The sequence below is a fragment of the Monodon monoceros genome, unplaced genomic scaffold (assembly GCF_005190385.1).
Source record: "Monodon monoceros isolate NGI ecotype Baffin Bay Population unplaced genomic scaffold, NGI_Narwhal_1 Super_Scaffold_16, whole genome shotgun sequence".
NCBI lineage: Eukaryota > Metazoa > Chordata > Mammalia > Artiodactyla > Monodontidae > Monodon > Monodon monoceros.
In genome coordinates, this window is record NW_021703772.1 from 112,247,598 (window position 1) to 112,273,635 (window position 26,038).

General features: G+C 37.5%; 1 protein-coding gene across 2 annotated transcripts in view; it reads left to right on the top strand.

Moving 5' to 3' along the window:
- PTPN4 (protein tyrosine phosphatase non-receptor type 4) overlaps positions 1 to 26,038 on the top strand; it is a 174,618-nt gene that overhangs the window by 68,796 nt on the left and 79,784 nt on the right. For both annotated transcript variants that reach the window (XM_029225100.1, XM_029225101.1), the window contains 7 exons: positions 4,349 to 4,456; positions 13,287 to 13,329; positions 13,428 to 13,506; positions 18,162 to 18,206; positions 18,463 to 18,515; positions 18,879 to 18,999; positions 21,623 to 21,710. In XM_029225100.1, the coding sequence (XP_029080933.1) occupies positions 4,349 to 4,456; positions 13,287 to 13,329; positions 13,428 to 13,506; positions 18,162 to 18,206; positions 18,463 to 18,515; positions 18,879 to 18,999; positions 21,623 to 21,710 (537 nt within the window). The remainder of the gene's footprint in view (positions 1 to 4,348; positions 4,457 to 13,286; positions 13,330 to 13,427; positions 13,507 to 18,161; positions 18,207 to 18,462; positions 18,516 to 18,878; positions 19,000 to 21,622; positions 21,711 to 26,038) is intronic.

The window sequence follows — 26,038 nt, forward strand, 5'->3', positions numbered from 1 at the left end:
CTGTTACCGCTAGGTTGAGCTTCAGACTGCGCACTCAGCTTCTGCTGATACCACCCCTGGGAGAGACTGTGTATTGCAGCGTGCTGTTGGCTGGCAGAGAGTAGAAGAGCAGGCTTCCCACTTGCTGCCAGCAGTACCAGGAGGCACATGGAACCCCAGGCCCCTGCTTGGTTTCCATGGCGCTGCTGGAGACGGGCTCAGTTTTTTTCCACTGGGTTTGGCAGGATTGGAGTCAGCATTGTTAGTAAGGTTTCTGTCCTGCCTAGAGACTCTTTTCCTGGTCATTTGCTTGAGAAAGCAGGCTTTTTTGGTCTCTTTCCATCGGGCCTGTTGGTGTTTCTGGGTTGTAGGATTCTCCAGTACCAAGTCTATGGTATGTGTGAGGTAAAAAGAAAACTTGGTTGAGAGTCTAGTAATAAACCCCTACACGTATGGTCAACAGATTTTCAACAAAGTTATCAGGAGCATTCAGTGGGGAAAGAATAGTTTCTTCAACCAGTGGTGCTTGGACAATTGGATATGCACATGCAAAAGAATGAAATTGCATTCCTACCTAGGTTATATACCTACCATATACAAAGATAAACTCAAACAGGCTGAAGGAACTACATGTAACATTTAAAAGTATAAAACTTTTTGAAGAAAATATATGGTTAATTCTCTATAACCTTGGATTTAGCCATGAATTCTTAGATATGACACTGAAAGCACAAGCATCAAAAGAAAAACATGAATAAGTTGGGCTTCAGAAAAATTTAAAACTTCTGTGTATACAAGTATGTGATCAAGAAAGTGAAAAAACACCTATGAAAAGGGATGAAATATTTGCAAATCATATATCTGTTAAGGGTCTAGCATCTAGAATATAAAAGGAACTCAACACACAACAACGGAGAGATTATTAACCCACTTTAAAAAATGGGCAAAAGACTTTATTAGACATTTCTCCAAAGATATACAAATGGCCAACAAGCACATGAAAAAAATGCTCAGCATCATTAGTTATTATAGAAATGCAAATCAAAACCACAGTGAAGTACCACTTCATACCCAGTGGGACGGCTTTAATCAAAAGAATAGAAAATAACAAATGTTGGCAAGGATGTGGAGCAATTGGAACCCTCATGCATTGCTGGTGGGAACATCAAATGGTACAGCTGCTATGGAAAAGTGTTTGGTGGTTCCTCAAAAAGTTAAACAGAATTTGCATGTGATCCATTGATTCCACTTCTGTGTATATACCCAGAAGAACTGAGAGCAGATACTCAAACAGATAACTTGTACGCCTTTACCAAAAGGTGGAAGTATCTCGGGTGGCCCCAGCTGCAGTGGCTTGAAGCAGGATTTTGGTTCTCCAGCCGGAGATTGAAGTCAGGCCGTGGCAGTGAGAGCACTGAATCCTAGCCACTAGGCCAGTGGCCAGTGACAAGACCCTGGCCTGTCGGCTTTGTAGAAATGAATTTCCACAAAGAGACAGAAAGTAATGAAACAAGTAAAGTGTTTATTAGAAGGAAAAAGGGTTCATGTGGATAGACACACAGATGGGCTTAGAGAAAGAGCTGTGCCCTTGTGGTAGTTTGAATCACTTTTATGGGGCATTTCTTCTGGGTTTCCTCTGGCCAGTCATCTTGCTTTGCCTGGCTCTTGAGTCCGTATTTGGTTTATCTCAGGGTCCTCCCCTGTGTGTGCGTGCATCTCTTAGCCAAGGTGGATTCTAGCAAAGAGGCCTATGGGTAGGTTGACATCACCTACTATGGGTGGCGTCCCCTCCCTTTTTGACTCCTGAGGAGCCGTTCTGTGCGTGTGTAGTCAGGAGGGTCTCTTTGACCTCGAGAATAAGGAATGGGGTATCTTTATCTCTTATCTGGTCAGGACTCAGCTCTTCTCTGCTGCCGCTATTATCTTTGTCTTGGAGTATCTGTCCACAGGGGACAGACTCCAGCTGCACAGCCTGGAGCCCATCTATCTCCTGCCTCAGAAACAACAGTACTCAAAAGGTGGAAGCAACCCAAATGTCCATCAACTGATAAACAAGTTGTGATATATTCATATAATGGAATATTATTTAACCATATAAAGGGATTAGATGTGGATACATGCTACAACATGGAACCTTGAAAACAATGCTGAGTGAAAGGAGCCAGACAGAAAAGGTCACATGTTCAATTCCATTTATATGAAATATTCACAATAAGTAAATCCATAGAGACAGAAAGCAGATGAGTGGTTGCCAGGGTCTGGGGCAGGAGATACTGTTCAATGGATATGGTATAGTATTCTTCTGGTGTGATGAAAATGTTTTGGGACTAGGTAGAAATGATGGTTGCACAGTATTGTGAATGCACTAAATGCAGAAGGATTGCACACTTTTAATGGTTAATTTTACATCATGTGAATTTTACCTCAATAAAAAGAAATGGAAAGAAAACCCAAGGAGTTCCCTAGCCAGGCTGCTACTTTTTTTTTTTTTTTGGTACGCGGGCCTCTCACTGTTGTGGCCTCTCCCGTTGCGGGATGCGCAGGCTCAGCGGCCATGGCTCACGGGCCCAGCCGCTCCGCGGCATGTAGGATCCTCCCGGACCGGGGCACGAATCCATGTCCCCTGCATCGGCAGGTGGACTCCCAACCACTACGCCACCAGGGAAGCCCCAGGCTGCTACTTTTATCTTTCAGAGTTTAAAAACAATTTTTCTGCATTTTGTTGTTGTTTGTTGGTTTCACTCAGCTGGAAGTATAGGGAGAAATGCATCTACTCCATCTTGTCTCTAGAAGAGTACCTTAGGCTCACCTTAGCAGCTTTTTAAAAAGACTAATGCTCCTTCTCCACCCTGGGCCAATTTAATGAGAATGGGAGACGGGTGGGGGAGGTGAGTTGCATCAGTACAAAAAATGTTCACAGGTTATTCAAATGGGGACCACCATTGTAAAGCATTGTTTGAGGCACATACTTCCTGCCATTGATGAGTTTTGGAAATAGCTATTTGACACACTGAGACGTGAAGGGAAGCTCTTTACAAGGAAGGTCGTTCTTTTGAACATTGTCATCTGCAGGTGTGAATTTTGAAATAGCTCTGACCATCTCACTAACAGCCTATGAATGCAGCTGACAGCAGGAATGTGGATTAGAGAGATGAAAGAAACCTGGTACTTGATTACACCGTTCATCTACTGAACTAGCCAACTCTGGAGTCTGTCATATCTCTCTGCTTTGTGCTGTATGAAAAAAACACTTATGTCCTTATCGTTTCAGCTCTGAGTTTTGATTCTAACTTGTAGCTGGAAGCTACCAAACTATCATAGCTATTGAGAGGCAAAATTGGTGGAAAAATACACCACTGTTCGCTAATGTGTTTTCCTAGTATTTGTCTCATGTAAATAACACTGCACTGAATGTGTTGGGGTGTATAGCTGTTTCTCCCAAAGTTGGATTTTATTTTTCACTCAGGTTAGGATGACAGAAGTAGCCAATACTGTTACCGCTCTTGCTAATGTTTCCAAAGTGCTTTCCCAACAGATGATACCTGTCTACAATGTTAGCAGCGTTAGGTTTTTTTTTTAATTTAATTAATTTATTTTTTATACAGCAGATCCAGCATTAGGTATTTTTTATCTTACTGGATTTTACTTTTTCGATTGTTGTGTGTTCATGGTGTGTCATTATGGTTTCCCACTGTGATTTCTTTTATTGCTGAACATGTTAGCAGTTTCTCTATGTTTTCAGTGATTAGCTACATTTCTTTTTAGGAAAGTTCCAATCATGCCCTTTGTGCCACAGCTTTGTAGCTACGGGACTTAGGGAAGCCACAGCATGATGCCCACATGATAAAACTGGTGTGAGATTGAAAAGAGATCTTTTCCTAAAGTTCTCTGTATTCTTTGATAATTAGAATGTTATCAGTTTGCTGCACATAATTTTCACTGTTTTATTTCCCTTTTCGTGGCATTATCTATCTTATACACACAAATTTTAAATTGTACTTAGTCAAATATGTCACTTTCCAGCCATAACTTAAAGGTAAGAATAAGACAGTAAGACAAATGATATGGATACATACATGAGTTAATGTGCTAACAATATAAAATTACAAAAATGCCATGAGAATAGCCTAAAAGCAGAAGACATTTTCAAAGGTTTCCCTTATATCTTCATCTTTATTATGTACCCCTTGAACCAGTTTGCCCAAAGTCAGACTTTTCTAAGTACGATGTGACATGTGGAGTCTTTATTGCTCAACCAAGTCGTTGGCATGGAACCAGTTGCCAACTTAATAAAAGAGGAGAGTCCAAGAGTTTCAAAATGTGAAAGGATGTAGCCTGTCAGTTTGATTTCCTGTTACTTTTCTTCCAGAAACATGATCAGGGGCAGGTTCTGTTGGAGATGGTCTTCAGGCACCTTGATTTGACTGAGCGTGACTATTTTGGTTTACAGCTGGCTGACGATTGCACAGATAACCCAGTAAGTGTAAGCTGCTGTTTTTCATTGCCATTGCAATTTTTCTCTCTTCATAATAAGTCCTTTCTGATTTATAATGTTCACTGTTTGAGTTTTTAAAAATTTTTAATTTGAATGATTACAGGTAATTCTTTTGCCTTTGAACTTCAGTTTCTTGATATTTTAATCTGTTGGGTTATTTCCTTAAGGTTTTTCTAATCATAAGTCAGTCTATAGATCGAGTGCCAGTTTCTTTCTCTACTTGTCTCAGACAACTGAGAAGCAAATCTAATTCGTACTTCTTGGAGAGAAAATTGGGCATAAAGGTTAAAATGTTAACATTACAATATTGAAGTAAATACTTAATGTATCTTGAGTGTTACATAAATTAGCCTGCATTAAGATGAAATTAGTTTTTCATCTTAAAATTGTGAATTCTTTGTAAATTTATATGGTTATACAGTGAGGGTTTTTCACAAACGAATATGATATCCTTTGCCTAGTACAGGAGAATGACTGTTTTGAAGGAAATGTTTTGTATAGTTGAGAAAAATTGGGAGGCTGAAGAAATGGTTCTCTGAATCAGTGCTTTAGAAATCAGTTTGTAAGGTCTTTGGAAAATACGAGTAACGATTGGGAGGAAAGTAGGGCTTCTATCTCTTGCTCTCGTTTTCTCTCATGGTTACGTCCTAGGTCTCTGAAAGAATGGTTAGTGGAAAGTAAATATGCAATGTTAAATATTACTTTTTCTTGGCATTACTTACTGATTTTGTATGAAAAACTGTGAAGATGAGGTGGATAAAATAAAGCAAGGTCCAGCTAGTCTCAGTGGAAATAAATCCTTTTGTACTGAACTGAAATAAAAACAAACTTTCCTCGTACTTTATCAGATGACTTGAGCTGCTCCAGGGCCTAGAGAAATAGTGTTATTTCTTAATAAATGAACGTGAAAATATTGATAGAAGTGAGTAGAAATGTCAGTAATGCTACCTTTCACAGAAAGATAAATTGTTAGCCAGGCAAATACGTGAAAGGTGTCTGCTACTATGTGCAATATTGAGATTTAAAAAAATAGATAATTCTTAGATTATCTTGCTGACACTCATAGGTCAGACTGTTTAGATAGAAGCCTGTCTTTAGATGGTTTGGAGAAGTGACAGACAACAAAGAAGAAAGAGACCAGTTACTTAGCATCATAGTCACTAAGAAAGTGTTCCAGAAGGATTAATAATTGAGACCACATGTGTTACAAGCAGTAAAAATTCTGTCTCATAAATTTGTACACAAGAAGACATTTCTACTCTAAAACAATTACAGCAGGATAAATGTGGGGAAGCAGAGGTATCAGTATTTTGAGCTGGGTTGATCTCTTGGCTGTCTCCTACTTTTTCTTACTTTGTCTTACTTTTCCATCTTGAGCATCCCTTCTGAAATAAGGTATTATATTTCCAGGTCCCAGGGACCAATTGCTGATGATCCAGAATAATTCTTCCCCCCAGATTAGAATCATACAGTTTTAAAGACGCAAAAGAAGCCTTAGAGATTATTTTGTCTTACCACACTTATTTTTCATGAGAAATTATCCCAATCCAAGGAGATAAAGCCCGAGCTACTTTGCTGGTATTAATGAAACTAGACTTGGGTCTCCTAACTCCCCCTGCAGGTCTTTTCCGTACACAGCACTACAACTTCAGTATTTAAATATTCAGAAGAATCTGTGAAATGCCAAAAGGTGTCTAAGGAGGGGCCTTTAGAGCACAAATGTAATTATTGTCCCATTTCTGGTTGTCAGTGTGAAATATGTCAAGACTTTGAGGACAATTAATGGACTGAGGAAAAGAGGTGCCATTTTAAAAAAGAGAAGGAGTTAGGGTGTAACGTTTATGAAATATCTATTGCGGACTTGTTAGTAAACCAAATTCTCACAATAATCTTATGAAACTATCGTTAAAATTCTCTTAAAGATGAAAAACTGAGGCTTACAAAACTCGTTTAATCACACAGACAATTAAGTAGCTGCAAAAGGATTTGAAGTCATATTTATCTGACTCCAAAGCCTCTATTTTCCTTTCCCAAGAGAGAATGATGCAGATGCACAGGACTTATAAAAATGAGCATATTGAGGAGAGGAGGTACTCATGCCATAAAATTACCAGCAGTGACCAAAAGGGACTTGGTAATATCCCCGAAGAATTAACCCCTGTCAATTCTTACTAGTTAAGAGTTTCTTCATCTTAAAGCTCATATATGTTATATATACATGTGTATATATATAGTGTGTAAATGTATGTGTTGCATATATATTTTATATGTATAGATACTGAATATTCGCCTTTGAGGATCAGAATCAGTATTGTCTTAGGCGTGTAGATGCTGAAATTAGTTTAATCGGATTTATAACTGATGAACTAAAAAAGCACCTGGCATTTGATTGTAGTCTTATATGTAACAAACACAGAATCATAGTTGACTATCCTTTGCTTTAGAATCTTCCTTGACAGTGAATTCCAGTGCAACAAACAAAATTACTTAAAAGAAAAGCTTTGACTTTTTGAAATTTCTTCTGCTTTCATTTAAAACCTATTTATCACAGCTTTCGCTCTTAGCATAATGTCTTGTATAATAGTTGTATTCAGTAAACGTGTATTGAGTGGGTGGGCAAAATAATGAGTAACATGGTTGTAATTCATTACCCATAATTTCTTTAATTTTATAAGCACTTCAAGGTGGCTGTACCTTAGTGGCTTTTATCAGCGTGATACTCATCAGAGCCTCAAGATTATTACTCATGTGCATCATGAGTAATATATTTACTTTCTTTTTTTTTGGCCCCCAGAGTGAATTACAGTGCCCTTCAGTGGGACAGAGAGTAGATTATGATTACTGTTGACTTGTTCTTTCTGCAGTTTCATCCTTCTGAGAGTTTTGTTGTGGTTATGATATTTACTGGTTTACTACTGTTTCCGTATCCCCTAACCTTGTGACTTTCAAACTTGAACTTACATCATAATCACCTGAAGGCTTCTTACAGTACAGATTTCTGGGCCCTATGCCTAGAGTTTCTGATTCAGAAAGTTAGGGGTGGAGCTCCGGTAATTCACATTTCAGACAAATTCCCCTGTAATGCCAATGCTGCTGGTAGTTCAAGGCACCACATTTTGAAAACCACTGCTCTAACCCAGTAGACTGTTAATTAGGTAAGAAATGATTCATAGAGAATAGCTTGGTCTAATATTTGAAGATTAATTTCATATAACTCAGTGTTCTTGAATTATTTCATCTGGTTTGAAGAAATATAGAAGTCACATAGAGAATGACTTATTTCAACAAACCATGTTTTAGTACCACATGATTGCTAAAATGCTTGCTTTTATTTCTCTCATGTTTTCATATGGTATTTCTCTCATGTTCCTTTCATCTGTTTCTACTGTATTACCTTAATTCAGGCTCTTACTACCTACCTTTTGTATAAACTTCTTCGGTAGCCTGCCAAATGATAGGTCTTTGTTTTTGTTCTCTTTAAACCCGGTTCCATTTTGGGAGGGAATGACAGAGGGATCTGGGGTGCAGAGAAGTATTTCAGAGAGAATCAGTAGCATATGCAGGGTTCCAGAGTGAAGAGAGAGGACTGTTGTATTTGAGGAACTGAAAAAGAATTTTTTAATACCTATGGCTGGAATATAGAGCAGGAAGAGAAGATGGGTCACAGATGAGATACGAGTAGTGCAATAGATCATCAAGTGCTTTTGATCTGTGTTAAGATTGTACCAGCCTAAGGATTTATTTACACAAGCAACATGAAAATTGTATTTTAGACATATCACTCTGGGTACAGTATAGCCAGTGGCAAGTAAAGTGGCAAACTAGAGACAGGTGAGAGATTGTTGCACTAGTGAGTTACTGGATTGGCTCTGGTGGTGGGTAAGTGCTCAAGAGAGGAGAGAAAGTCAGCAGGGCTCATGAGGGAAAGAGTGAACTCAGAGAGTCTGGTATCTCAGATTCTGTCTTTGGCAACTTGGTAGATAGAAGAACCATGCAAATGGTATTGTTGGTTTTCTTTTTCAGTTACCAATTTGTTTATTTCTAGCATATAGAAATACAGTTTATTTTTTTTAGTGTGTAACTTTTCTAAACTCACTTATTAATTCTAGTCACTTTTTGTAAATTCTGTAGGATTTTCTACATAGAGAGTTTCTGATTCAGAAAGTTTGGGGTGGAGCTCCAGTAACATGGGGTGGAGCTCATGTAACATGTTTACATGACAATCTTTCTACATAGATTGTCATGTAAACATATGCTTTTTTCTGCGTAAATCATGTCATATGTGAATAGGGAGTTTTACTTCTTCCCTCCCAGTCTTTATTCTTTTTTACCATTATTTTTTATTCTTTATTACATGAAAGCTGAGGCTACCAGGACAATGACGAATAGAGGTGACTGACGGCAGCACACTGCCTTACCTGTTCCCTGTCATAGGAGGAAGGTAGTCAGCGTCTCACCATTAAGTGTGCTTCTAGCTTCTAGAATTTTTCTTTTAAATCAGTATAATTGAGGCATAATTTACATAGAATAAAATTCAGCATCCATTCGTAATGAAAACTCTTAAACTTGGAAAAGGACCATTCTCACTGTGATAAAGGACATCTGCTGAACACAGGTGCATCAGGGAATTGTAAAACCACAATGAGATGTCACTGAAAGTCCATTAGAATAGTTAAAAAATTAGAGTCTCACAATACCACACTTTGGCAAGGATGTGGAGCAATTATTAAGGATTGCTGGTAGGACTTTAAAAGGATACAGCCACTTTGGAAAGTAGAGTTTGGCAGTTTCTTGTAAAACTAAACATAGATTTAATCTATACCTCCAAGGAACCCCTCTTTTGGATATTTATCCAAGAGAAATGAAAACATGTTACGCGAAACCTTGTACACAAATGATCATAGTAGCTTTATTCATAATAGCTCATTCCTGAATTAACTTTAATATCTGTCAATAGTGAATGGATGAAAAATAATTGTTATATTTTTGCGTGATATACTCTATTATTTCATTTATATTAAATTGTAGAGCAAGCAAAACTGGTATATAGTGACTGAAAGCAGATCCGTGATTGCCTGGGCTTGGGGGACTGGGTGCAGAGGGACACAGGGAACCTCTCAGGGTGATAGAAAGAGCTTGGCTATGGACAGGGTAGTGACGTCCTGTACGACTTGGACTGTGTTATTGAGAACGAGTGGATCTGGACCCACAGTCCGTACCCTGCTTCCCTTTGGGCAAACGGTTATCTCTATTCATTTCTTTACATTTGCAACTGCTTCTCTTTCCTGGGGCTTTGGGGTCTTCCTGTGCATGTAGAAGTTGAACTGTCAGCCAGAGCTGAGGTGGCTTTTATATCCGGATTTTAGAGTTAAGCCCTTCTGCTGCCTCCCTCTCTTTCAGGATTTCCTCCTCAATTTTCTGGGTACTCTGCCACTCCTGCCTGAACTCTGTCCGCTGACACCTCAAGTTTTAGTGAGGCTGTCCCCTGCCTGGTGCAGGATTTGAGATTGCTCTCAGGCAAAAAACTGCAACTATAGAAATCTCACCCATTGCAGTTTTTGTTTTTCAAGAATAGACTTAGGTCCAATTTCTTCTGCCTGCTTTTTGTTGCTTTCCAATGAGTGCCATGAGCAGACAAGAAGTGTTAAGGATTTCTTAGAAGATTCAGTGCTTGCAAGGATTGGTGGAAAAATCAAATAGAGGAAACCGAAAAAAGAATGTAGCAAAGAAATACAGTAGAGGCGGAGAGTTTTCAGGGTCAGGCAGCACAGTTTATCAAAACGATTTGAAACAGCTACGCTGCTTAGCCCTCTTCTCTTTCTCTGGTTCAACGAGGGCAGCAGGTGCAGTTCCCTGTGGAATAAATATGTTTGTGTGTTTGGGATGAAGGTGCAGAGAACTCATTTCTTCTTAGTGATAAAATGAATCTGCCTTGAGAGTCCAAATGAATCATTTGGAAAACTTTTTACAACTAGTAGGACTTAAAGCTGAACAAACAAATAAATATCAGTAACTTTCAATATATCAATTAGGGAACATAATCCAACAAAATAGCAAATTAAATAAGTTTTCTTTTAAAAACCCAAATCCATTGAATATCTATGAATAAACTTTTGACATTAGGGGTGTCAAAATCTATAGGAAGAAAACTATAAAACTTTACAGGAAGAGATAATAGAAGACATGAGTAAATGGAGAAATAACACGTTCAGGATGAGGGAGACTCACTGCTGTGAAGATTTCACTGGTAAAGTCAGTGCAGTTGCTAGTTAGAATCTGAACTGAATTTTGGGGCGGTGTGAGTGAAGTTGACCCTGTGACCCTCAAGTTCATCTGGCTCCATCTTCATGGTTTAAGCCAAGAACCTACGTCCTATCTAATTGACGTCATTGAGGAAGTATTACATTTCCCAGTGCTTGTTAGTGTACTCCTAGCTGTGTCAGCCTCACACATCTACTTGTGTATGTAAATATGTCTGCATTTCTGGTCAGGAAGGCAGGCTTTGGGGCAATAACTGGTCCCAAATTTCGATTTTAGACAGACATTAAAATAAATGTAATTTATGTTTTTTTTTCTAGAAAGTATGGAGGAAAAAATCACCAGATTGATAGATGGGTGAGACTATGGATAAATGGGTGGATACATAGGGGGAACAGATGTGTTAAGTAGGGGTAAAAACCATCTGATTATTGGCACAGAAACAGATTCCCCCGCCCCACTGAGTCATTCAGCAGGGTTAGTCCTTCACCAGGTATTTTTAGTAGATGTTATATGCCATGTTCTGTGCTGGGTACTGACCCTTCAGCTATAAATCAGATTTTATTCCTTACCTTAAGGAGTTCAAAATCTAAGAAAGGAGATAGGCAATAAAAAAGTAAAACAAATATGTTGCAATTAAGAAAATGTTATGAAGGAATTTAACGTTCCTTACCCGAAGGAAAATAACTAAGTAGATAGGAGCTTTGTGACATACGATACTTTTGATAGATAGGGCAGTCCATGAAGGCCTTTCTGATGAGGTGGAATTTAAGCTGAGACTTAGATAACGAAAGACGTCAGCCATGGGAAAAGCCAGAGAAGGACATTCTGTGCATAAGGAAGCTTAGAATTGAAGGCCCCAAGATGGCATCTTGGGGAAACAGAAAGGAGGCCATTAAGCTGGAGCTCAGTAAACTGAGGTGGAGGAAGTGAGGAGAGAAATAACACATGATATCACTTACATGTGGGTCTGCAAAAGGGTACAAAGGGACTTACCTACAAAACAAATACTCACAGATGCAGAAAACGAACTTATGGCTACCAGGGGGGAGGGAGAGTAGATTGGGAGACTGGGATCGACATGTACACACTGGTACGTATAAAATAGATAACTAATAAGGACCTGCTGCACAGGGAACTCTACTCAGTGCTCTGTGGTGGCCTACATGGGAAAAAAATCTAAGAAAGAGTGGATATACGTATATATTAAAAAAAATTGTGTTAGACAGCCACAGATTTGGAACTGTCAAAACTGAACTGGACACCTATTTTGATTGGTATTTTAAGGCTTCCAAAACTTATCAGGAGTCTAAAATTGCCTCTTTGAAATATACATTTTTAAAATTAACTGAGGCAAATAAAACATTAAAGAAAGACCAATAGAATAAAAAAAGGAAGTAGGGAGAGACCATGTAAGTCACAGTAAGGCCTTTGGACCTCAACATTGAGAAATTATCAAGAGATGTTAAGCAAAGGAGTGAGCCTTTTAAAAGACTACTGTAGCAAAAAAAAAGACTACTGTAGCTTCGGGGGGAGGGAGGATGATGGTAAGAGGCAGAGCCTGTAGGTGAGAGGCTGTGGCCAGGGCTGTCCCAGAGACATGGATGGTGGCAGAGTAGATGGTGAAGAATTATTCAATTCTAGGGACGGTTTGAAGGTAGAATTAGTTGGATTGGATATGTTGGATGTTATGGATAATGGAAAGGAAGGATTCATGGATGACTTTCAGCCACTTGTTACTGAAATCTGTTTGTGTGCTCTGCGTGGAATCAAGTATGGGTGGTAGGAGGACAGTTTATAAGTAACGATATGTAAGCTTATATTTGTGTAGTGCTTTGAAAATACTGCCACGTCTATCACCTCATTTTGGATTCTTTAATTTTTTTAACTGAACATTGGCAGTTGAAATGTTTTCTGAATTTAGTTATAGTTCGCCTGAAATAGAGCTTAACTGGCATTCAGAAGTGTCGAGACTACTTGAAATTTTCATATACAAAAAGCAGTCCTTCCCCAAACTAAACATTGTCTCTTAAAAAATTAGTATGAGGTGTTTTGGGGGGGGGTATTTTGTTTTTTGTTTTCTTTTTTAAGGGATAGAGTAGGAGTTAAAATTTTTCATAAGAGTAGATTTTCATTATGTGTAGTTAAATTTTGTCTGAATGAGAGCATAAAGCCAAGCATATTTTTATGAAAGATAAAGAGAATTTTAAAAACTTGATAGACTATTATATACTATAGTTAACTTAACAGAATCACTTCATATTGCAGTGATTATTAAGCATTTTTACTTTTGGAATAGAGGTTATTGCACACTATATAACTTAATGAGAAATTGAAATCAAAATCTTAAAGCATAAGTACATTCAATACTTTCTAGCATAATTGTGTTATATTTGATATGAGTCTGTAATTTAGTGATTCTTTTCCCCCTACCTATGCCTTTTCAAAAAATGCAATTTTTAGCATTAATCTTCAAATGGAACAGACTTGCAAGAATTGATGTATTAGTTCCTCCAGGAAAAAAAGAAATCAGTCTTATTTATTTATTTTTCAGAGGTGGCTGGATCCAAACAAACCAATAAGGAAGCAGCTAAAGAGTGAGCAAACATATTTATTTGATGTTATGCAAGTATACTTTATAAAGATGAAGGACTAATATAATCTAATTAATTAGAACTGCTTTTATTAATTCTAGGAGGATCTCCTTACAGTTTGAACTTTAGAGTCAAATTTTTTGTAAGTGACCCCAACAAGTTACAAGAAGAATATACAAGGTGGGTTTTTATGGAGCATGTTTTTACTTGAAAATATTGTCAAAGCCATTATGAAATTTTGAAATTAATTAGGTAAAAATAGATTACCATGACATCATTCTGAGCTTCCCTGCCAGCACACAGAGGGGGTTCTAGACGTTTCAAGCTAAGCCTCCTCCTCTGTTGGATGGCTGGGAGGGCTTCAGGAGATTGAAACCCCAGGGCCACCCCGTCCAGCCACAAGCAGCTTCCCGAGCCATATCAATATTAACTTCTCTACTTGTGAAGAATGGTTCAGAAGCACTGCTGTAACTAACTGAAGTAATTAGATGATGCTGCAGTTGTATTCAAGGCATTCTGCATAGTGAGAATTGTCTGCTGTTTTTTTTTCTTGTAAAAATATATTCTATATATACGTTATTTCCATGGAGGTGGACATAGGCTTTATAAACTGTACACCGTTAAGTGTAGGAGTGCTGCACTTTACAGAGCACAGCAGGCATCTTTGTAAAGGGAGTTGGCAGAGCGCACTAGCATGTTCAGGCCTGTAAATGCCCCCTCTACTGGCCGTTGTAGGTCTAGTAATTTACAGCTGATTTTGTTGTCCCTTCTACTTGACAAAGTACACACAAGAATGACCCAGATGAGTGTTTTGGTAGTGTGTAAATGTTAGGTGAACTGTTTAAGGTGGAAATAGTGGGGAGTAATCACAGTGTGGTAACTGTCATTGTTTAAAAAAACCTGAGTGATAACCTTGTGTATTGCTTGAAAGACAGAATTAGTAATTAGTTTTTTAAAAAAAAGACAGAATTAAAAATTAGCATATTATACCTTCCATAAGATATAAGAATATAGGTAACACTATATTCAGAATTACTCTGAAAGATGGGCACCAAATTAAAAACCCACACCTAAAGCCACCTCTAGGTAGGCTCCTAGATGGTAATGTATTGGTTACCCTTTAGAATACTGTGGTGAAGTGGAGAAACAAAGAACTTTTGAGAGTCCTTTTCTGTGTGTTTGTTGGGGGTCAGGGTGTCACCTTTCTTCTAACAGGAGAACTCAGGAATATAGATCTGGGATTAGGCAGTCCTAACATTTGACCCTAATAACGTCCAACCTAATTTATCTTGAAAAGCCAAGTTGTATCATATAAATATTTAGTTTAATATTGTAGCTCTTAGTCAGGTTTTGTTGTTGTTGTTAAATAATTAAAATAACAAGATCTTTTATCTTAAATAATTCTCAGTGGAGTCAAACTTGCCCTAATTTTGGAGGAACTTCAAGGAAACTACTCTCAATTACTGAAAATTGTGAATTATAAAGGAATTTAAAATGCATTTTTTTTTTTTTTTTTTTTTTTTTTTTCCGGTACGCGGGCCTCTCACTGTTGTGGCCTCTCCCGTTGCGGAGCACAGGCTCCGGACACGCAGGCTCAGCGGCCGTGCCTCACGGGCCCAGCCGCTCCACGGCATGTGGGATCCTCCCGGACCGGGGCACGAACCCGTGTCCCCTGCATCGGCAGGTGGACTCTCAACCACTGCGCCACCAGGAAAGCCCAAAATGCATTTTTTACTAGTACTTGTAACTTGAAATCAAGTAACAAAGTATTCCATAATATATATTTATGTAATTAGATTTTTAAATTATAAGAAATATTTGTAAATAAAAGACCAATAATTTTTAATTGGATTTCTAATGTATTTACTGCTTATGAAAAGTTTGTTCACATAAGCAATTAAAATATTGTCAATTGTAGCCATATTCATAATTTATTTCACTCAGAAAACTGTCTTTAAATTTCTTAATGAGCTTGAATGTGTTGGTTCTTTTATGGCCTGTGTTGAAGACATAACCAAGGAATAAATGTGTCTCACTGATAATTAAAGTCAAACTATCTTCATGAAGTAGAATAAAGTAAAATCACGTTTGGTAGAAACTGAGGAATTGTGCTGTCCATCAGTCTAAAATATTATCTTTGTTCTCCCTAGAAATAATGCATTATTTCAAAAATCCCTTATAATGGAATGTCCTGGAACCTTGTAACTGGCGTTGCTTGGTAAAATGGAGTGAAGGGCCGATTTTATTTTTAATCACCATTGTGTACATCAAGGATTCTCTACCCTGATTACAAGTTAGAATCACTTACAGGGGAGCTTTAAAACGTGCTGATGCTTTGGCAACACCCCTGGAAACTGATTTAATAGGTCTCAGATGGGACCTGGGCATAGGTTTCCAGGTGATTCCACGGTTAAAAAATACTCCTTTAAAACTTTAGTGCTTGGGTAGCCTTCTTGTTATGGTCATGATTAATAGTAGGATACCCTTAGCCACAGTTAGCGGCTAAATTTTAAGGACTAGTTTAAACCCCACAAAACAAGAAATTACTGCTACACCTCCTTGCCTTGAGATTCTATTTTGGATTAGTGGTAAAAAAAAAAGAAAGTAGTTACAGACCTTTCTTCAGGTTAAATGTCATTTGTATTAACAGGTGCTGACGTAATTAGAATTGGCATTTTCTTAGGAGTCATCAGAATACAAATGACATTTCTTTCATATCTTTTTAGTGCTTAGGTCTACTCAGTACATAATAGGTGTTTAGTGCATGGTATGTTATTGTATTTTTTTTTACAGCTTAAACATATTTCTGCATTTAGCTCAATCATTATTAATCTACCTTAAAGGTCTTAATTGTCTTTAAAAATTGGGCTTTTATCACCATATTTAGGGCCCCTGGGATACATATACCAGGCAAGTGATGTTACTTCCTTTTTACAAATAGAGAAACTAAGGCTCCACCCAATTTTAAGTAATTTGCCAAAGGTCACAGGCTGGTTTAGCTTAGGACTTTTAATTCCAGTTTCTGCTCTATCAGTCCTTACTGCTCAGTGTGTAAATCAAATTCAGGAAACATAGGTGTTATTTGTGTAGGATTTACAATATTATGTCAAGGATATACACATTTCAATCCTAACTGTAAAACTTTCCCACCAGGGACTTCCCTGGTGGTCCAGTGGGTAAGACTCCAAGCTCCCAATGCAGGGGACCTGGGTTCGATCCCTGGGCAGGGACTAGATCCCACATGCCACAACTAAGAGTCCACATGCCACAACTAAAGATTCTGCATGCCGCATTGAAGATCCCAGGTTTCACAACAGAGACTCGGCACAGCCTAAATAAATAAATATTTTTTTTTTTAAAAAAAAGGACTTTCCCACCAGAAACCTTTAACTTTTAATTATGAAGCCAAGTAGGCCAGATAGAAATATGTTGTCTTGGATTGAGTACATAGATAATAGTGTAATACTATGTATTAAGCCTAACAGAGCATTCATATACTTCATTCATTAATATATGAAGCCAGGGTATTTGTATCAGCTTTTTTTATCTGATTCTCTGAAAACCTTAATTACATTCTTTGGTAATTTGACTATTGTCATGGAACTCTTTAATGACTTTAATCAGCTAAACAACTAAAATTTTAAATAATTTTTGGCTCTTGGAGTATGTGAACTTTTTTTAGTTGGGTGAAATGAAGGTCTTAAGATTCTCTGTTTAAACATTAAAAGCCACAAAATTTTATCTTCTGCCAACATGATACAGCACAGGGGACTTTACCCAGGCATTGATAAATCTATGAAGGGATGACTACCCACTAGCAAGGACAGAAGGGGAGTGCCATCTTGTAAGCAACTTCAGCAGTCTTGTTACAGGATACTTACATTTTTGTTGGTTTTAAAGGAAATTGGGTACTTGGCAATTTTAATAGTAGGGCAATAGTAGGGAATGGAACTTACCTTTTTTTTTTTTTGATCAAAGAGAGCTTTCTTAACCCAAATGAAGATGGAAAGTGCTTTTCTACAATTAGCAGCTTCCTGCTGCCTGATGATACGGTGATCAACACATAGGCCTGTCCTTGCAGCTGGCTTCCTGGCTCAGCTGAAAGAGTGATTTTCTTTAGTTGGTCTCTAGTGTTGCTACTGTCAGCTCTTCTATGTCTCTGACTTAAGTTTTCTGTGCTTCCCAGTTCTACTTTCTGCATACACCAATCTTTAGAGTATTTGTTTTTTTGTTTTTTTGGTGGGGAGGGCTCTGCATTGGGTCTTCATTGCTGCGTGCGGGCTTTCTCTAGTTGCGGTGAGCGAGGGCTACTCTTCGTTGTGGTGTGTGGGCTTCTCGTTATGGTGGCTTCTCTTGTTGCGGAGCATGGGCTCTAGGCACGTGGGCTTCAGTAGTTGTGGCACGCAGGCTCCGTAGTTGTGGCACACGGGCTTAGTTGCTCCGTGGCATGTGGGATCTTCCCGGACCAGGGTTCGAACCCGTGTCCCCTGCATTGGCAGGCAGATTCTTAACCATTGCACCACCAGGGAAATCCCACTTTAGAGTATTTCTCCCTAATCTCCCTCAGTCATGTAATTCTTAAATTCGTGAAAGTTTTATAATAGAAGCTAGGGAAACAAAATATAAGTATCAAATTTCATTTATCAAAGAATTCTAAATGTTTGGATTCATGTACTTATGAAAGTTTATTTTAAAATATCTTTACGTGGGCTAGTATGCATATTACAAAAGCAAATACTTAAATATTTCAGTTTTATTTGTTAATGTAAATATACAGTTTTTAAAACTCTAAATGTTATAATTCCAGTAAACGCTATCTTTTTTTTTTTTTTAAGGTACCAGTATTTCTTGCAAATCAAACAAGACATACTTACTGGAAGGTGAGCTGTTTTAAGTTTTTAGTAATGGGCTTTAAAAATACTTCCAATTATGTATTAAGTAGTTCATGATCATTGCAAACAGATTATCTACTGAAAGATGGCTACATGTAGCATGAATTCTTTTCATCAGATAAGTTCATTACTTAATAGTTAAAATGTAAGTCACACAGAAACTTCAAGTGTGAATAGTATAATATAAATTATATTGCTTTTAAAATTATTGTGTTTAACCTTGAGTTATTTTCTGTTTTATTAGATTGCCCTGTCCTTATAACACTGCTGCTCTTTTGGCTTCATTTGCTGTTCAGTGTAAGTATCAGTCCACCTTTGGGCCAAATAGCATGTGATTGCATGGTCTCTGTTGGTAGTACGGCCTTTAATGTATGAGTTATTTAAACATATGTTACTATGCAGAAAAAAGTGACTACACAGAAAGTGTAATGAAACATCCAATTAGTTAGCACTTACTCTGATTCCTGAAAATAATTTTTCTGAAGTTGTTTAAGACCTAGGAGAACATTAAATGCATTGTTATAATTTGCTTAAATGGTAACAGTAGAAACAAATATTTTACTTCCAGAAATATAAAGGAATTCTTGACATTGCTGATTTGGCTATAAAACTTGAAAAATGTGTTTACTGAAGTGTGAATATTTTCTTTCCATTTATTAGCTGAACTTGGAGACTACAATCAATCAGAAAACTTGCCAGGCTACCTCTCAGATTATTCTTTCATTCCTAATCAACCTCAAGATTTTGAAAAAGAAATTGCAAAACTACATCAGCAACATACGTAAGGATTTACTTACTCTTCTGCTTACTTGATAAACTTCTTAATGGCATCTTTTCTAGAGAAATGTTTTAAATTATTTCTAATGTGATTACTTAATATAGAATAGTTACTATTATATAAAATAGTATGATTACTGTAAAGAAATGTAGGTAATCTATACTAAAAAAATCATAGACTATTTGAGGCTTGTTTTCATGTCTGTTAAGAAACACAAAGCTGTATGTAAACAGACATGTATTGGCTATTATACAAAGTCGCCAGTTCTTTAAGAAGGAATTTTAGAATATTAATAATATGTTCACAATATACAGTTCAATCTACTTAGCAATTCTTTCTTAGTTTTTAGCTGTGTGAAAGGAATCAATTCTGTTTGGTAATGAGCCAAGAGAAGAAAAGGAACTTTATGTAGTACTAAATTAATAAAAATAAAATTCTTTTAAAATAGTAGCATTTTTTCATTTATAACAATATTCAACTTTGATATTTTATGAGTCTGATTTTCTGTGACATGAGTTTTCAAGAAGAGGTTTATCGCTTGGAATAGAAAATCGTATTGTTTCTTGGTTCAGAGTTCAGTTTTGCTTTACCATACAATTCAAAATACTCATGGAGGAACTAAGGCAGTGTTACATATTGGCTGAGAATCTGAACTAGACTCTAAGAATCTGAGCCAGACTCATTTGGCCTCGTTTGAAATTCTGATGAGGCTGCTTTACTTACAATCTTGTAACCTCAGCCGAATCACTCTATGTCTGTTTCTGTTTCCTTACATGTAAATTGGGGATGATAAAACTATCTACCTCTGGTGTTATTATAAGGATTAAGTGAGTTTATATATACAAAGTACTCAGAACAGTGCTTGGCACATAGTAAGCACTGAAGAAATACTAGCTCTTATTAATAAGGAGACTCACTTTCATTCGGTAATGGCCCATGTGTCTACAACATGTTGGCAAACTATGGCATGTTGCCTCCTTTAGCATGGTCTACGAGCTAATAAAAATGGTTCGTACATTTGAAATAGTTGAAGAAAATGAAAAGAAGAAGAACATTTTGTGGCACATGAAATTTTGAGAAATTCTACTTTCAGTGTCCTTACGTGAACCGTCATTGGAACACAGATTCCCTCATTGGCCTACACATTGTCTGTGGCTGTGTTCACGTAACAGCAGAGCTGAATTGTTGCAGCAGAGGCCATAGGGCCTGAAAGCCTGAAGTGCTTACCAGCCAGCTCTTTCCAGTAAAGGTTTGCGGACCCTAATCTAAAACAAGATTAATGAGTGAGAATTTTAACAGACCGGCTTCATGTGGTATGGGGGCTGTTGTGGTCTAAAAGCAAATGCCATTTATTATGAAAGCTCTACACATTGCATATCTGAACCAAGGGTTTGAAGATAAACCAGATTGTTTTTAAAAATTTACCAATAATGACAAGTCTGTTCTGTCAGGAAAAAGTTTGTACATTTCACAAGGTATTTATTATATATTTCTATTTGCTTTAAAGAAATGGTTCTGCAAATTTTTAAAGAAAGAAAAAATAGAATCATCCAGTTTATAATGCAGGAGGGTGGGGAAGAAAGTAGAGTATTTATTTAACTTAATTGAATTTTATAGAAAACTGAAGTATATCTCCTTTTTTTGAGGAATCCCATTTTTATGATCATACATTGGCAGGCTGCTTGCTCCCTGATATCATTCATGAATGAAGGGTGATATCTTTGCGTTTTTAATTTGTTGCTTTTGCTCTGCTATAGCCTGATAATATCAGATAACCAAGGTTGTTAGAACTATATATAATATAGCCTCTTTAAAGGCTTTGCATTTACAGTAGTAGTTCTCAAACTTGTGTTCATAAGAATCACCTGGAATATTTCTTAAATATAAACAATTTGGACCCATTTATTCTATATCAGTTTCTAAAGAACAGTACATCTGAAACTACCTGTGATGAAAGACCAGTTTTCCCCTCAGTCTCTCATGGAATGATGCTTCTGAAAAATATAATAAAAATGAATTACTAGAAAAATAAAATAGAGAAATAAACAAAGACATAAAAAATTAACAAGTACTTTTTTGTTGTTAGATGCAACAGACATAAAATTACTCTGCCAAAGTGCTACAAAAGGCTGACACTCTCAATTTCTGTTCTTGTTATGAGTCAACACCTGTCTGTGCACCACACCCTGAGAAGCCCTGCTCCAGAGCTCGCCCCAGAGACTGCATGTGTCAGAAGCACCCTGTGTGATTACAATGCACATATGGAGTGTAGACCAAATTTCGAAACATATTTGTTTTAAGTTAAGTCTGAGAGTGGCTTTGCAAGTCTGAGAGTGGCTTTTTTTTTAAGTTAAGTCTGAGAGTAGCTTAGAACTTTAAAAAGCTGGTGCATTCTTGTGTTTCTGGAAAATAAGAAAATATTCTACAAAATAATAATTTGTGTTACTGAAAATGTACCTTCCAGAAAAGTTAGATGTTACTGCACAGAACTAAGAGGAGTGCCCGTGCACGTGGCGTTTTGTAAAATAGTCAATCAGAATGCTGGAAAGTTTCAGACAAATCGCCTTTTTGTAATTTGGTCATATCTGTGATTGTTATAATTTTTAACCTAATGATGTTTTTACAGAGGCTTATCTCCTGCAGAAGCAGAATTTAATTACCTGAACACAGCACGTACCTTAGAACTCTATGGAGTTGAATTCCACTATGCAAGGGTAAGTGAAGAAAATGCATTTTGATATTGTTGAGTTAGGCACCATTATTCAGCAAAAAAAATCTTTAATGCCCTGATAGGATTAGGCAACAAATGGAACAGTGAGTGCTGCCAGCATAGTCGCACTGAAAATTTCCTCTGAATATAAGTATTTTCACAGTTACAATCACTTAAGATTCAATACCTGACAAGAAGAGTGGGTGAAGTGGATTTTTCATGTTATTTTTCTTCAAGGTAGTGTTTTATGTTATAAGGATAATTTTTGCTGACCATAAGAGACAGTACCTTTAGAATTTTTATTTTGCAAAATAAAAACTGTTACAGTGGGCTTCCCTGGTGGTGCAGTGGTTAAGAATCTGCCTGCCAATTCAGGGGACACGGGTTTGAGCCCTGATCCAGGAAGATCCCACATGCCCCGGAGCAACTAAGCCCGTGTGCCACAACTACTGAGCCTGCACTGTAGAGCCCGCGAGCTACAGCTACTGAAGCCTGTGCGCCGAGGGCCCATGCTCCCAACAAGAGAAGCCACCGCAATGAGAAGCCTGCACACCGCAACGAAGAGTAGCCCCTGCTTGCCGCAACTAGAGAAAGCCTGCGCACAGCAAAGGCCCAATGCAGCCAAAAATAAATAAATTAATAAATTTAAAAAACAAATAAAAAAAACTGTTACAGGAAAAGTAATTTGAATTTTTAACTTTGATGAAATCATTATCATAAAAGATGCTTTCACCTCACTGAGGCCTGTATTACTACACTCCTTTCATCATTTAGTAACATCATTATAAATTTTTATTTATAAAGCGCAGAATCAGTTGTATTTACATATTTTGGTTGCCCCTCTGCCATTCCTTTGTTAGGATGGAATTCTATAATCACTGGCTTTTCCTGTACAACACCCTAACTTTTTTTTTCTTTTTTTTTTGGAGGAGATAAAGCTTTTATTTAGTTTATTTTTTATACAGTGGGTTCTTATTAGTTGTCTGTTTTATACATATTAGTGTATATATGTCAATCCCAGTCTCCCAATTCATCCCATCACCATCCTCCCTGACTTTTTTTTCATTGTGTCAATTTGCTGCTTCCAAAAGACTGTTATCCTCCTGCCATAAGCATATTTGTGAGTGACTATCCTTCATTTGTGCGTCTCTTCACCTAGATTCCTTCTCATGATTGTTTCATCAAGAGATTATATTCCTTTAGAAGTACCTGAAGTACAGCTATTCTCTATACCTAATGAAAAGTGGAATTATAGGTAATCATCAGTTTAATTGGTGATAGGTTTTATATTTTCTTGGGACAAACTACTAAGCCTAATATGGATCCCAGCCTGAAAGGGAGTTAAGTTTTCCTTAGATAGTTATTTTTAATTTATTTTAACATATAGACATATGCAGACCCATTCCTTTTAAAAAACCAAATGACTTGCTTTCCTCACATGACTGGATCTGGTAATTCTGAGCATTTGTGACTTGGAAGTCTGTCTGGTTCCATTTAAAATGTTTAAGTCTCCCTTGAACTTCTTGTGTTCTTTAGAATGGGCCCTTCACCCTCCCTCCCTCTTTGCGGGCTATTACTTTTGAACGTGATTCTCCAAAGGTAACGTAGTGGTCACTAGATTTTGTTTTTATTATAGTACAGTCTAAAACAAATGGAACTTTAAATATGTGCACTAGACTATGGTTCACAGTAAAAAAGACCACTAAAATCAGTCATTTTAGTGCTAAACAGTTTTCTAAAGGTGGTTTAGACTGCTGTTATCATTGACTGCTGTCAATATAATACAAAGAATCTTAGACTTTTTTTAACTTAAGTGACATGGCTGGATCTCATACATAATTAACCATATCATTATTTATTGATTTGTTTAAGTTATGTTTTTTTATTGTTTAAATTAGTAGATTGTAAAACTCTGTCTCAGAAAACCATAAATGTAGAGTGCCAAATTAAAGGAATTTAAATTTTAAATATTTTGTACAGACCAAATAAAAAAAAGAAAAAAAACCCCACAAAATAACCCAGCTAGGAAAAGGTGTTTCTGCTGTATGTGGATGTGGAGAACTTCAGAAAATGTGCAAATGTTCAGTGAACATGAAGGGAAGTTTTGTAGCCTCAGGAACAAAAAGGACAAAAGGTAGAGGGGAGAGGACACATAAAGAAAATACTTAAGTTTTAATTGAATATCACAAGCAAAAGTATGTTTGAAATAATATTTTATTTTGAAAAGCAAGGTAAGATCTTTTCTCTCTGCCTCCAGAATGTAGGCTGAAAAAATTAGAGTAGAACTAAGTTATTTATAGCAATCTGCAAGATGCAAATAAGTCTTAGAACCGTCATAGCAGTGCATCTGTTATGCGCCTTGCACAGTGTTGGCACTAAGGATGACTTAGTGAACAAAACATCAATTATCCCTGCCCTCATGGAGCTCACAAGATAGTGAGGGGAAAGAATTAGAGCATGTATGAACAGTTAAGTATTTGAGAATATGAAGGGGCAAGTACAGAATGCCATGGGACCCTGTGGCAGGAACTTCTAATCCAGCCTGGGAGCAGAGGGTAGGGAAGGCTTCTTAGTAGTAATTTACTGAAGCCAGAAAAGTTAATAAGAACTAGCCAAGGGAGTAGTTTTCACCATAGAGCCATCAGGATGAAGGAAGACCGGGAATCAAGAGAGAACATGGCCTATCTGACAAAACAAAAACATTTAGTACGCCTGCAAGATTATATGAATAAGGGAAAAGGAAACTGTAGAAAAGAAAAGAATGAAGGACAGCTTCAGGATAAAAAGGAAAGAAGAAAAGATTTGAAGGGGCTTCCCTGGTGGCGCAGTGGTTGAGAATCTGCCTGCCAATGCAGGGGACACGGGTTCGAGCCCTGGCCCGGGAAGATCCCACATGCCGCAGAGCAGCTAGGCTCGTGTGCCACAGCTACTGAGCCTGTGCTTTGGAGCCCGTGAGCCACAACTACTGAGCCCGCGTGCCGCAACTACTGAAGCCCACGCGCCTAGAGCCCGTGCTCCACAATGAGGGAAGCCACTGCAATGAGAAGCCCGCGCACCGCCACGAGGAGTGGCCCCCGCTCGCCGCAACTGGAGGGAGCCTGCGTGCAGCAACGAAGACCCAACACAGCCAAAAAAAAACACGAAAGATTTGAGGGCAGGGAGCGTGGGAATATTTGTTTCTTAAAATAACATCGTAAATGGATTTTTTTCTTGGTGTTCCGTTGTATGAGTTTTTAACACATGTGTAGGTTTATGTAACCACAAACAGAAACAGAGCAGTTCCATCACCGCCACCCCCCACCCCACCCCAAAAAAATACACTGGCTTGTGCTGCCCAGCCTCCTACTGGTAAGTCCACCCTCATACTTACCCCCGGTTCCTGGCAACCCTGGTCTGCTGCCCGACTCCATAGTTTGTCTTTTCCAAAATGTCTTATAAATGGAATCCTGCAGTATGTAATCTTTTGAGACTGGCTTCTTTTACTTACAGTAATGCATTTGGGATTTATTGTAGGTACTGTGTAGTTCAGTAGTTCATGCCTTTTATTGCTGAATTGTATTCAGTTATATGGATGTACCATGGTTTGTTTCTCCATTCACCCACTGAAGGACATCTGGGTCGTTTCCAGTATTTTTTGTTTTGTTTTGTTTTGTTATTAATAGGCCTACTGCAAACATTCATTTGTAGGTTTTTGTGTGAATTTAAGTTCTCATTTCTGTAGGGTAATAATCCCAAAGTGGGATTTCTGGGTCATATAACAAGTGTATACTTAGCTTTATATGAAATTATGGAATTGTTTTCTAGACGGACTGAACCACTTTGCATCCCCACCAGCATCTTTGCAAGTTCCAATTGTTTTAGATCCTTTTAGCATGTGGTACTGTTTTGTTTCTTTTTAAGCTTTTCTGATAGGTGTGTTTTATCTCATCATGGTTTTACTTTGCATTTCCCTAATGACTAATGATGTTGGGTATCATATCTTTTCTTTGATGAATGTCTGTTCAGGTGTTTTTCCCATTATTTAATTTGTTCTTTTCTTTTTTTACTCTTGTGTTTTGAGAACTCTTTATATATTCTAGATACACTTTTTTTGTTGGATATGTGATTTGCAGATATTTTCCCCACTCTTTGTTTTGCCCTTTTGTTCTCTTAACAATGTCTGTCACAGAGCAAAAGAAAGTGATAGATTCTCATACCCCTTATTCAATCACTGATGGAACAGACATTTTAAAAATCAGCATAATATAGATTTTAGCAACATAGCAAACTGTAGAATACTGTATCCGACAAGTTTGGAGTACATATTATTTTTAAATATGCAGAATATAATTT